This window comes from Aplidium turbinatum, chromosome 6 (genome assembly GCF_918807975.1).
Source record: "Aplidium turbinatum chromosome 6, kaAplTurb1.1, whole genome shotgun sequence".
Lineage (NCBI taxonomy): Eukaryota > Metazoa > Chordata > Ascidiacea > Aplousobranchia > Polyclinidae > Aplidium > Aplidium turbinatum.
The window spans coordinates 12,903,463-12,917,262 of record NC_137477.1 but is presented as its reverse complement, the minus strand read 5'-3'; the positions used below and the strand labels follow the sequence as shown (position 1 = coordinate 12,917,262).

Sequence of the window (13,800 nt, the reverse complement as noted above, 5' to 3'; positions counted from 1 at the left end):
GAGCGAGTTTTGCCAATACCAAACATTCAAACATCTCAGCCAGGAATTAGCAACAAGAAAACACAGAGACTTTGCTTTTTTTTCGAAAAATGCCGAAGAAAACATGATCTTATCCTTTTGCTATGCTACCGGACAGCACCATTTTACAGGAATATTCGTACCCACATTTTTGTTGAAAATGCTCTCAGAATGCACCAAATTCAAAGTAATTTTTCAAAATTTTCTGGGGGAGGCCCCCCAGACCCCCGTCGTTCTGGATACTTATCATAATGCACATACTCATACAGTCATACATTGCATCAAAATCATTTTTGAAGTCAGATTTGCTCTCAATATTCTGAACACAGATAACATGGAAAGTGTGTTTCAACACTTACAAAAGCTGACTAGTAAAGTAGTAAAATAAATTATTTATTCATGAGTAAGCATCTTTTTTTGTAATCTCTACTTGTGCAGCTTTTTTACTTGCTGCAATTATCTATAGTATAGGCTACTGTTATTTAAATATTTTTAGGTTTGTAAGACAATGTTTAGACATAAATATTTCTTAAATCATAAACTTTTTGATGTCTTGGTGTACTGTAATATTTTCCTTAAAATAACTTGCTACTAATTATATCAACCACAGATCATAGGTATCATTGTATCCATGACTATTAAAAGTTTTTTTTTTTTATTTTCCCTTATTTTTTAAGCATGCTAATTGTAATATATAGTGACTGATGTCACCTTGTTTTTCTTTGAATTATATAGATCAGAAAAACTGTGTTCAGTTGTTTTACAACCTTTTTGTGAGTTTTTGTACACTAGCAAATATTATTTTGAATTCTAACTGAAGTATTTGTTGTCGTATCCTGGTGATTAATGGTAAAAAAGAAGAGCCTATTCCTGTCCACCTTCAAACATATTGTCCTGCCAAGTGTTGATTTCATGCTTTCTATGCATTTAATGATTTATATATACCTTTCTAGTAGCATTCAGGTGCCCCTACTACTTGCCATGTAATCACAGTATCAATCAAGTTTATTTTGGTATAGCTCTAGTCTACATTCATTTCAATGTACAAATAGCAGAAAATATCATACATATTACTTAGTGTGGTAGCCACACCATGAAGGCTCCAAACATAACAGTAACTAATTATAAATATTAGGTGATATGAAGTAGTAATAGTAGTCTAGTTTTAATTCGGCAATGTCCCCATTACCGAGGGTGGCCACTGGCCAGATCCACCTTCGCATGCTGCAATGGCCTTATAACACCCTGCATCCACACCTAGTATCTATCTAAAGCGTCCTATCTTGTTAGGCCAACCTTGCTACTTTCCTTCTCAACTTACTTTTTCCACATTTTCTTGGGTCTTCCTTGTTTCCTACGACCCTCCACTCGTAACTCCAGCACTCTTCTAAAAACATCATCTACATGCCTTCTCAAAGCATGCCTTTGAACATCATCTACATGCATCATCTACTTTGATCATCATCTACATGCATCATCATCATCTACATGCCTTATCATCTCACTCCAGTTGCCTTTGCCAACTTATGAACATTCTCAATTCTCATTCAACTCAAAACAAGTTTATAAGTTTCTCGTATTCTTTTTATCCTCCAGCTTCACACCACACATTGCCCTCAGCATTGCTCTCTCAGTTCTTCTTAAAATTGCCAATGATTTGTTTTTTCGTCAGCACTATGTCTCACTTTCGTACAGCATTGCAGATCTCATGTAAGTTAGTGTAAATTCTTCCTCTCATTTTCAACGAATATCTTCTACCACATGACAACTCTTGACACATGTTGAAACATATTTACATTTTGGAAAGTGTGGTGTAGCGCGTGTCGTCACGCATCACATCTCTTTTGCCGACAGCGCAGTGTGGGTTTGCCGATTGGCTGGCTTGGCTTATCTTGGTTTCTATCGTGTTGGTTCATTCTCTAGTTTTCAGTTAACAGTGTAGAAGTGCAATCGGCAGTTTAAGTAGAGTCTTGTTTTAGTTTGTCATTTAATACTTTCTGTTAACATTCTTTAAAGCTAGTTTTCAATTGCAGGATATTCACGTTTTAAGTTTATTAAAGCCTACTTTACTGAAATGAGTTTGTTGGTTTCAATGTAGGTCATGTCAGAAAGCCATATATCTAAGACTAAATCTTGGATCACAAAAGAAGAGTTTTGAAAATCTAAAGTGCATTGCCTTGTAACTTGCTCTCGAATGATCACTGACTATTTGATTATGGTATCGGTATTCAAAATAAAGCAAGATTTTCTGTCTGTGCAGAATTGCTTAGCTTGTTTTGTTTCCAATTAGGTTAATTTCAGTGAAAAACATTGTTTTTCTCAACAACAAAAATGTATGTATAGTATTGTAAGACAACTGCATGTGGTCATTCCAGTCAATTTATTTAAAACAGTAAGTGCAAATGTGAAATACACAACTATCATGTGATACAATACATGTTTATTATAACTATGTTTTCAGGTTGATATAAGCTAGAGTCTCATGATGGATGAGAATGTTATAAATACAAAAAGTAGTATTGCCGCTTTTGACCAAGAAAATAACAATGACCAAACCAGCAGTTTAGTGGCTGATGGCAATGATAATGTGGTAACGGTAGGTGCCGAACAAGTTAATGAAGAAGTTGATTTTCAAAGTCAGCATGAGCAAGATGATGTTGTTGTGGGTGGAGGTTACAGTGATGGAAGTCTGGATAGTCACTCACAAGTAGCTCAATTAGAGGATAGCAGTTTTGATGCCACTGATCCTGCTTTTCCGGACTCTGATGCTACAAATTGCACAAGTTCTCCTGTGAACGGCTCATTACCAGAAGAAATGGTTAATGTAACATTGTATGACAATACTTCAACACATGTGGAAGACATTTTGGAGGAAGACAACTTACACGGCCTTTCTATTCACCCTGAAGTCACCACAAGCAATGATGAAAACAAAGAGATTCAGTCAAAGTTATCTGATGTTGATTCAAAACGAAGTGGCAAGATAAATCGAGATGATGTACTTGACAAAAGTCACCAACACGTATCTTCACAGCATAAACCACTTGATAATGGTGCTTTCCTTCATGAACAAAATTCAGATGAAGTATGTGTGGAAAATGACAAGACATCATTAAATCATTTGTCTCGAAAAGACAACAAATGCACCAATGTAATATCACAACAAAACACTGGATTTGAGCCAGAGTTAGATACAAATGATGTTCTAGTTGGTAACTGCATCAACTCTTCAAATCCTTTAAACTCACAAAACTGTAATTTTCATCATAAGCCCATCAAGAGTCCTGAAACAGACAAACAAGTGCAAAGCATGATTGAGAAAAATTTAGAGAAGCTTTCTCCTAAAAAATCATCCTCACGAGAAGCAACGGAAGCTCCAGCATTATTTGTAGCTGACACTGTCTGCACTCCTACGACTCCTTCAGACAGACCCAAACGTTTCAACCCTTTTAACAACATTGATTGTTCTGACGAGCATGCTTCAGTTGATTTGTGGCAAAAGCGCACAGCTCCAACAGACAATAAACCTGCATCAGATCTTCAATTGCCTTCAAATCTAAAAGTCAATTTTGACCTTTACAATCATCCACTACCTTCTTCACTGCTTCAGGACCAAAATTCAGCACATTCCAGCAATGAAAGGCAGCGAAATTGGTCAGACATACCAAATAATCCCGACCCTTGTTTTGACTTAATGCCTTCTAGATTTGTTAAACCACAATCAAATGATGGCAATGCTATTTCAGACATTGATGACGTTGATGCTGTTGTTAAAGAAATTAAAAAGCAAATTTCAAGTCCATCTCAACCATTGGATGATCCCTGGGTAAAGGTTGCTCCTCAAGAACATGAAAATAACATTCGTGGTGAAGCCCATTTGCCAATCCTCGAACCTCACTATGAAAGCCGTGAAATCGAACTTGCAGAACCACAAAAGCAAGAAGTTGAAAACTCAATACCACAACAGCCAACTTCATTAATTCGACCATTAATAGAAGCAGCTGGACCTTGTGAGCCAGCGGATCTCATTGAAGGAGTAATTTTTGCTGCTAACTACCTTGGTTCCACTCAGTTGCAATCTGAACGTAATCCTGGAAAAAATGCAAGAATGTTGCAAGCTCAAGAGGCTGTGAATCGAATTAAAGCACCTGAAGGAGAATCACAACCGAGTGTAGAAGTCGATCTGTTTATTTCTACAGATAAAGTAAAGATTTTGAACGCTGACACTCAGGAAACTATGATGGATCATACCTTAAGGTCAATCTCTTATATTGCTGACATTGGCAAGCTTTTAGTTATCATGGCAAAGCGGCGATCACCCCGTGATGAAAATCGTGAAGAACAACAAATCATGAGAGAACCAAAGCCTCAAAGAGCATATCGTGTCATTTGTCACGTATTCTCATCTATGGATGCACATCTAATGGCACAAGCCATAGGCCAAGCATTTAATGTTGCATATCAACAGTTTTTAACTGCCAATGGCATTGAACCACAAACCTTAACCAGAGATGATTATAATCAAATTTTGGACATGCAAGATATGTACCATGATGATTTGGTACATTATTCAAAAAGAGAAAATGTTAAGGATTTATGGGTGGAGAAGAAAAAGGGCGAAAATCTTGGTATGGTGATAGTGGAATCAGGATGGGGGTCGATTGTACCCACTGTGATTTTGGCAAACTTACAACATGGAGGACCAGCAGAGAGATGTGGAAAGCTTAGCATTGGCGATCAGATAATGAATGTTAATGGCACAAGCTTGGTCGGCCTTCCGCTCACCACATGTCAAAGCATTATTAAAGGACTTAAGGCGCAAAGCATTGCCCGCTTACATGTTGTGTCATGTCCACCTGTTGTTACAGTTTTGATAAAGCGGCCAGATTTGAAATACCAGCTCGGATTTTCGGTCCAAGATGGCATAATTTGCAGTTTAATGCGCGGAGGTATTGCTGAGCGTGGTGGGGTACGTGTTGGTCACAGAATTATTGAGATCAACAATCAAAGTGTAGTTGCGATTCCACATGAAAAAATTGTTCAAACTCTTGTATCATCTGTTGGTGAAATACAAATGAAGACCATGCCTGCCATGATGTTTCGACTGTTAACCGGACAAGAGCAGCCTGTCTACATATAAGGTTAGCAATCAAGTTACTTTTTTGTCACCCATTATCCAACTTCTCAATTGACAAGTCTTGATTTTCGTTGCGCAGCTTTTACTCTATTCCCCTCTTTGGCAAACTATTCATGTTAAAATTGCACTGTGCTGGCAACATGAAGTTGTAGTACTTGCGTTTAATAGTAAGCACAATAGCACATTCAAGCATGTTCAATTTGTTTATAAACCTGCTTCAAAATTACAGATAGACGAAAGCAGAACAACTTTGTTCTCTGTCAGATGAACTTACAGTCATCAACTTTAATGTTACAGATGATACTACTTGCATTCTTGGTGATATATATATACTGTATTTAATTTGCCTGTCAATTTCACTGCTCAGTGTTATTGTCGTTTAAAAATTTACTTCATATTTCTTTGTTCACCATGTGTGGTACATGCTAATTAGTTGATCACAATTAATATATATAGTTTATTTGTGTAAAAATTGTGTGTAAGTTTATTGTTTCAACTGAATAGGATTGTTTTTATCTTATTCTGCAACTAATCTAATATTATGGATTGAAATCATAGGGCTGTAAAATGTTCACCATAAAATGGAAACTGTACTAGCCTATCTATCCACACGTAGTATGTTAAAGTATATGGAATGAAAGTGCAAAAAAGAAATATTCAATTTTTCTTTGGAAGCATTACTTTGTATTATTCATGATCAGTACATTGGACCTTTCGACAATGGCTTTGTTCAGTTAAATACAATGATTTTTTATCCATTTGTTTAGCCTTAATTTCTTAACGCTTTGAATGAAATACTAGGTGCTATCAAATACTCGGGAATAAACGTAGAATAGGAGTGAACTAAGTGATGCAAACATTTTAAAGTTTTTTTGCTTTGCCACAACAAATTTTTGATGGTAAAACTGGAAGGCTGCATGCACATCGGTGTATGCAGATGACTAATAACATATGTATTTCAGGAGTTCCCAATCTGGGGTAACCGGCTAACCGCACAAAACAGTGTAAATTCAAATTTATATACCTTCAGAACGCAAGTCAGACTTAATGAGAATACAAAAGCTGGAAGCCTCTGCTTTATTGTTTTGTGTTTGAAGTTATATGTTTACACTAGTATCATTTTAGATATATTTTATTTAGTGGCTATTATTTAATGTGCAATCATAGCACAGTTCAAGAAACCAGTTTTTTTTTTTTTTAGTTGTTGCACTATAGAAAACACTTTTAATTAGTGATGTTTGAATTGTGATTCTGATTTATCAAAAGTTTGATCAGCTGATTTCAAAAATCTACCTTGCTTTTTGGCAGAAATAACAATTTGATTTTTTATATAAATTTTATCAATCTTATAAGTGTGTGTTATGGTTGCACTTCTACTCCGGCTTGTATCTTCTGTACCCTGAAAACTTGAATCAATACTCTGCTACCTGATATTTCCCAATAAATTTATAGATCAATACACCAATTGCTTTGCTCATTTTATGTAGTTTAATGTGAAATAAGCTTTGTAAATGTTGTATCAAACTGTTCGGTTGCGATTGTGGGTTTTAAGGAAGTAGTGCGTAGTTTTAGCTATAGTCTTTGAAATTATCTGCACATTGCACAGACAACTGCTTATCTTTTTACTAAATATCACTTTCATTGCCAAAAGTGTACCCAAAGAACTGAAGTGACAAAGTATCACAACACTACGTTTCATTGACAAGTGATTTACTTTTCTTCATATCACCTTTCTTCAAGGTCTACCTGAAATAACAAGCCGGTAGAATTTTATTATTATACATGAATGGTACAATTCTTTTTCTAAGCCATTTTAAAGTTGTTTGTGCCAATAGGTTTTGAGCTTACAGCCACTTTGGAAAAGCTAACCAGCATTTTGCCGTTAACTTTTTATTGTATCACGAAACTTACTTTCAAATGGCGGGTTGAAGACGTAAATCACTTTTTTCTGGGAGAATGTAGATGAGACTCAAGATTAGTACAATTGCTCTAGAAGACATTTTAATAAATGTTGTTTAAATTACTTGTTTTAAAAATCATAAGCAACAATACTTCACTTCAGTGTCGTATTTGTGCGCCACATGCTCCCATGGAGTGAGAATTGTCTTCTGTTTATAAAATGTTAATTTCAATTTAATCGCATCAAAGCCTGCTGTTTTGCAGCTTATAGAGCATTAAACTTCATGCTAAACACGCTGTATAGTGTTTATTTGTGCAATTCACCACTTCGGTTTGTGAAGTGGTTGCTGGCTGTGTCTCGCTTGGCTCCACTATGGAGTTTCATGGAGATTGTAATTAAATTGTTTCTGTTTTTATTTTTTGAATACACTACTGTAACTATTGTACGTAAAAATCAAGCTTTGAAGTTTTTCCCTATTCAGAAAACTGAACACAACTTGAAAAACATCTCTGCATGTAAAATAATTAGTTTAACATTTCTTGAAAGTGTAACAAAACTGATTTTTTAAGAAGTCCTCAAATATCTATCAGGTTTGGTATAGTTATATGCTTTCGAATGCTTGCAAGTTGTGTGAAGGGGTAAGGTTAGTAACATAGGCTGTATAGGCGAATTTTAAAAAGAATACAAAGGCTTTGATTTACTTCATTATCTTTGATTCATGATGATTCAAGTTGTGTTGTTACAGAGAAAACTTCAAAACAGTGTATAAAATTTTGCTTTGTACATACTCTTTTAGTCCTTTTGTTTAGGTAAAGCTTGGTTAGGTTTTTGCTAGAATCCACAATTCTGACTGTTGGTTACTATTGTTTGATAATACCATTTTGGTAAAGAGGTCACTTTCTTCAACCACAGACATATACATTACAACCAAGCAACCACACGGCATTTAACATGATCCATTAAAATTGAACATAAACTATAAGTTACAAACGTTTTCGGCCATACACACGTTAGCCCTTATCAAGTGATACAAAAAAAAAATAACTGCTTATCATATCTACAATGAAAATGAATAACTGATCTAAACACTGAATTGAAAAACGAAATGCAAAATGAAACGGCAGAGCATAGGAGAAAGGCACATCACACGGCGTTTAAATTGCGAGGCAATCGTGTCTTTGCCTCGCAATTTAAACGCCATGTGATGTGCCTTTCTCCTATGCTCTGCCGTTTCATTTTGCATTTCGTTTTTCAATTCAGTGTTTAGATCAGTTATTCATTTTCATTGTAGATATGATAAGCAGTTATTTTTTTGTGTGTTACTTGATAAGGGCTAACGTGTGTATGGCCGAAAACGTTTGTAGCTTATAGTTTATGTTCAATTTTAATGGATCATGTTAAATGCCGTGTGGTTGCTTGGTTGTATATGTCTGTGATTGTTTGATAAGACAATAATATTCCACTCTACATTTTACATATAAATGCGTGGCATAGTAGCTAACCACTGGGACCAGTCTCTTCAGTTATTGCCACAAAACCTTAAAGCGCAATCGTCACATTTACTGCAAACGATGAAAAAGAATGCCCAGTGTTCAATCAGCCTTCTTGCCTGCCGAAGCATCAAAGCTGTAACTTCTTCATTGTTGATGCTGCGGCTTTGTTAAAGTGGATGTGACGGTGTATTTTTTTCACGATGGCGCTTTGCTTCACTTCGATTTCCAAAATATTCAATTTCCCCTTAAAATATCACAGAATGAAGAATCAAATGACAGCCTCTCAAGTGAAAATTTCAACCAAGTCAATATGTTAGTTCGCTATAAAAATATACCAAGGTCCAAGGGGGTAATTTGTTTATCGTCAAGTTGTAACAAATGTTACTATACTCCTGAGTTATGGTACTTTGGGCTGTTTTCAAGTCTAATTATTTCGTTTCCAGGCAAAGTTTCCAGTCTTGCTTTCGAATAAATTTCTCAGTAAGCAGCAGCATTTAACAGATTCTTTTGTGGCCGAGTTGAAATATTTCGAACTTTTGAAACGATCTGCATTCGTAACGTCTGAGAATCTCAGAACGCGGAAAACGCCGAAAACTCGTTGATTTACTCTTTCGGTTCGTTTACCTACGGTTACGTCATCTTGTGCATTTTTTCTGTATAATGTTTATGGTCACGCGGATTTCACTTTTGTTGATGAAAACGGAAAACTCCGCAGGCTATGTCTGAGATAAATTTGCCAAAAACAGTAATATTGTGTTTCGAACCAACGTTTCTTTGTTTTGATAAAAAGGTCACTTCAAACAGCCCAAGTGTCAATTAAATCTTTTGTACAGCTAAGTTATGTAGTCACTGCTGGCGCTGTTCGACACGGATTTGTTATTTATCGAAACGAAACATTTCGTAATTTTGAAATATACTTGTTATTGAGCAACACCAGTCGCAAAATTGCTTTTCTTTTGAAATGAAACCAAGGCAAAGGATTTTGTCGAAACGAAATATTTTCGAATTTGAACAGCCGTCAGACCTACACCGGTTGTATTTATTAAAACGTTGATTTGATGCGGTTTGGATTAAGACCTTGGTTTTAAATAGCCCTAGAGCCCAAATCGTCTATATGGATTACACGGTCTAATAAATACTGTGTACTGATACCATATCCTTTGTTTACAATAGAAATACTGTTTGTTTTTTTTCTTTTGTACACACTCTTAAAATATTGTCAAAGGTTTTTTTAATTCGTTTTCTTATTTGAAACGTGCTTAGTCCAAAGTGTCGATTGTGTGATCTTTTTCAACTGGCCGTCTTGTGTGTGTTTTTGTTTATGTCGCACTTTTTTCATTAGCAAGCTTAGTAATTTCGTTTCTGCTGACACATTGTATCCCGCATTGTGATAAATTGAAAGTTGAGATATGTTTATGTCAACGTAAAGGCGTCCAGTTTATGAGAACATGGATTTTTCTATCGCCATTACACACTTTTAAATTGTAAACAGTAGGCTTTCTATTATTTGAAAGTGAACAAATATTGATAATTTTTAATAATCGTTGAATTAAAGATTTAAACTGTTTTCACAAATATCCTGCTACGATCTCTTCTAACATCGCAGTGCAGCACACAAACAGGTGTTATTGATTTATATGTCTTTTAGCTTGAAATGACTGTTTTTGTCTGGCCAAGTAATCGCATGCTTTGCTATTTGTTACTGCGCTGTTGCTTCACTTTTTGATTATTTAAATTGTTCATTGATTGCTTAGTAAGACAGGGTAGGCAAGCTATGGCACATCCCACTGCTTCAATGAAATGCTGCACGTTTAACGCCACTCGTTTGTTTGCTGCTAGGCTTCGGTGACTTCTATGATGTAAGCAGACTCACTTTTAAATCCGAACTTACGTATCTTTTCGATAAGTCATTTTTGTAATTGAAGCCAAATTGGTCTATCACTAAATTGTTTTAATAAATCATTTCCCAAAGACTGAATAGTTCGTATGTATAAATTCCTGCCAAATCCATGGGCCTAGCCCCAACCCCAGCCCCCAATTCCTTTCAAATTAAACATTAAGCGTCCCGAAAACCCGCCATCGCTTACCACTCTCAGTTTCAAAAACTTTTAGTTGTATTCACGAAACGTGAACTTTGTTCGACTGAAGTCACAAGTTTTCACTGCTTTTAGTTTTCGCTTTGATTTTCATATTTAGCAAACATAATAATAGAATTATTACCTGTTCAAACATTATATTACTCCGTTGAGTCGTTCGATAGAATTGCTATAACGTGTTGCATTCAGAAGTTGACGAAAAACGACATAAGCTACCCGTTCTGGTTTCGCAAAGCAGGCTTGTAGCAAAGCAGAAAATTTACGTCGTATTGTGTTTGAACAACCCCTTGATCCATGTTTGGACAACATTTTAACATTATGGTATGTGACAAGATATAATTCTGATATGCATCACATTGAAGTTTTGTGAGTAATTTACACATTCTATGGTCAGTCAGTCTTCAAAAAGTGAATTTATGATGCCCAAGTCTGCGAAGCTGTCCAGGCTTGTATTACCTGCCTGTTTTATTTTTGGGCCAACTTTCTGCAAATATCACGCAGGTCTTCATCACTTTGGGTTCTCAACTTTAACACTTCAAGAAGTGATTCGAGGTCAACTAATAGGCTTCACTTATACAGTAATCACATGTTTCCAAATTAATGCTCTTCTATAACGTATACAAACGTTTTGTCATTACAAAAGATTGATTTTATGTGCTAGGAAGCTACTTTGTCGCAATATATGGTTTTGTCAATCTATTCACAGATGTTGCAGCGAAATTACGTCGTTTTAATGATGTGATATTATTTCAGCATGTTTACGTTATCTTGTGTCATTAAATTGTTGTATCAAGCAGTTGTTTGCAGCCGTCAAGATGTAAATGAACTGACGACCAGGTAGCCTAATGACACTGGGTAAATGGGTATGCACAAAATTGCAGCAGACGATAAAGTGTTAGGCACTGACGTAACTAACTCAAAGAAGCCGACAGCACACCCCTATTAATGTCAGTGCTTTTAGCCGTCAAATTTGTTAAATCCGCGAACTTCATCTGCAGACGTTGAAACAATATAAAAGATCTGATTTCCAAGCAGGGATGTTGCGTGCAAATACCGATGAAGCTATTGTAGGCTGGTGTGTTTTTTTAAACTACGTTTTAATGTAGATTCTGGCGTGACATTTAAACAAGTACCGGTACATATTTGGCTGTTTCTCGACAGTCGAGTACAGCAAGAATTGACAGCGACAAACACGTGTTTCGCGCATGAGGCTGGGCTCATCCGCATCGCACCAATAATTCATGCCACATAATTCTCAATCGCTTCTTTTGTCAGTCAATTGAATCCTTACCTTTGTGGAAGAAAACAACTAAACTAACTGTCGCAAAATCCCGTGTCTATCGCTGTTAATTCTTGCTACACTCGACTGCTGAGAAACACATGGTTTTGCGTAAGTCTTGGTGGTTAGTGTGGAGGCTACACCGGTATGGTTAGCGGAACACAATGCTCGCTGTTCTATGGTGAGTAGGCTAGTCAGGTAGTGCTGACGACAGGAAGATCGCTCCTTCTCAGCAGTACATATTTGGCTGTTACGAGTAGGCTTAGGCCTACATCACTCTAGGATATCTTTTTTATCATTATGTCCAATCTCGGAGCCGTAAACTAGCAGGCTATAGAAAGAATGCTGCCAATAAAAAATCAAATGGCGCAAGAAGCAGAAAAGCTAGTGGTGCCATATTAGGCTCGCCTACCAAAGCCATCTAATTCTCCTTTTTCGCTTTGCTAGGGTCAAGCTCACTCGATTTTTTTTTCATCAACAACAAAAATGTAAATTTTCCAGGCTACGTCTGCAACATTAGCTGACCTAAACTAATTATAAGACGTTCGTCTTATCTTTTTCGTTTGCTTCCCAAAATTTAGTAGCAATGGGCCACCATAAAGGCTCGGGTCGGCCACATTGTCGTGCCAAATCGTGCAAACGAAAATTTTGTTAAAATATCTGTCATGCTCTTCCTCAAGGCAACAAAAAAGACTTGTTGCAATATGGAATCTTTGCTCGGGTTTCTCAGCACAACCAAACTGTCTTGCTTTTACACCGAGTTTCATATTTTGAAAAACTTTAAATTACTATATTTTGTTTCGATCGGAAAGGATTTGTCTAGATTTTGTCTCAATGTTAAACTTAGTTATTACTTTGTTTGGCGTTTTTTCAGCATGAGACAACTTAACCGCAAGGTGGTGGTAGATGAAGAGATTATTCTAAAGTAGCCTACAGGATTGGCTTGGTGAGATAGTTTGGTTAATAACGCCTTGTCTTTGGGGTTAGGACTAGGTACATGCAATTATAAAATTCACAGCTTCATCATTTGGGTTGTAAATTAACCATCCAATAAGTGACGCCAAATTGAGATTTGTCATACGCAGAGGCAGAGTGTTAGGCTGCAACCAGCATTGCTTGGATGTTTCATCACGAAGGCGGGCTTGTCCAACTAATATCAGGAGTGGCTTATGCGTGGAGAAGTGAATCATGGATTTTGCTTTTATTAGCATTGTTGCAAGATATATCTTGCTATGTTGGTTTTGAAAACAAAACTTCAAATACATAGCCTAAAGTATTTAAGAGTTTATTGTTTAGAACATTATTTTTTAAAAGTAAAGACGTGGACCCAATGTTTCTCTGGATAGCCGCTTTTAACAAAACAACTTTTGTAACACTCGGAGCCAGAAAGCTTCGAAGCAATCAACCAATCAGAAATAGGCTACAGGTAGCCTGCAGGAGTGCAAGTTGACGAAAGGCTATCTCTACATTCTACAAGTATGCGAAACTATCAGGAATAACCTATCAAGGCTTTGTCAGTCCGATGATAAAGATTCAAAACCAAACCATCATACAAACCTGTCAAGTTGTTGAACATCACACGTCGATTTTGAATGATAACATGTTTGAATCTGGCCCCTTTTTGAACCGTTAGGTTTGTGTTGACGTATAACCGGTCAGGCCAGCCTAAAAAAGAAATGCATGACGAAAAATCAGTCGAGTTATGAATGAAACTCAGATGAAATCCTGGGCGATTCATTCGTCTTGGCAGACCAAACTATTTGGCTTTGCTTGTGTTTAAATATTTTTGTTGTTAAATCAGGTTCAGTTTGTTTCTATTTCTGACCATCACAACGAAAAACAATATAGGCTTATGTCAACCACGTAATATTATCCTG

General features: G+C 36.4%; 1 protein-coding gene across 1 annotated transcript; it reads left to right on the top strand.

Moving 5' to 3' along the window:
• The first annotated feature begins 2,503 nt into the window (after positions 1 to 2,503).
• On the top strand, positions 2,504 to 8,067 carry LOC145772411 (uncharacterized). Its single transcript, XM_082584289.1, has 2 exons — positions 2,504 to 5,159; positions 6,118 to 8,067. Exon 1 carries the CDS (start codon positions 2,504 to 2,506, stop codon positions 5,156 to 5,158), a length of 2,655 nt encoding a protein of 884 aa, XP_082440415.1. The 3' UTR covers position 5,159; positions 6,118 to 8,067.
• Positions 8,068 to 13,800: the final 5,733 nt, after the last annotated feature.

Coding starts and splice junctions, on each gene's coding strand:
- LOC145772411 (XM_082584289.1), top strand. CDS start 2,504: ATGGATGAGAATGTTATAAATACAAAAAGTAGTATTGCCGCTTTTGAC.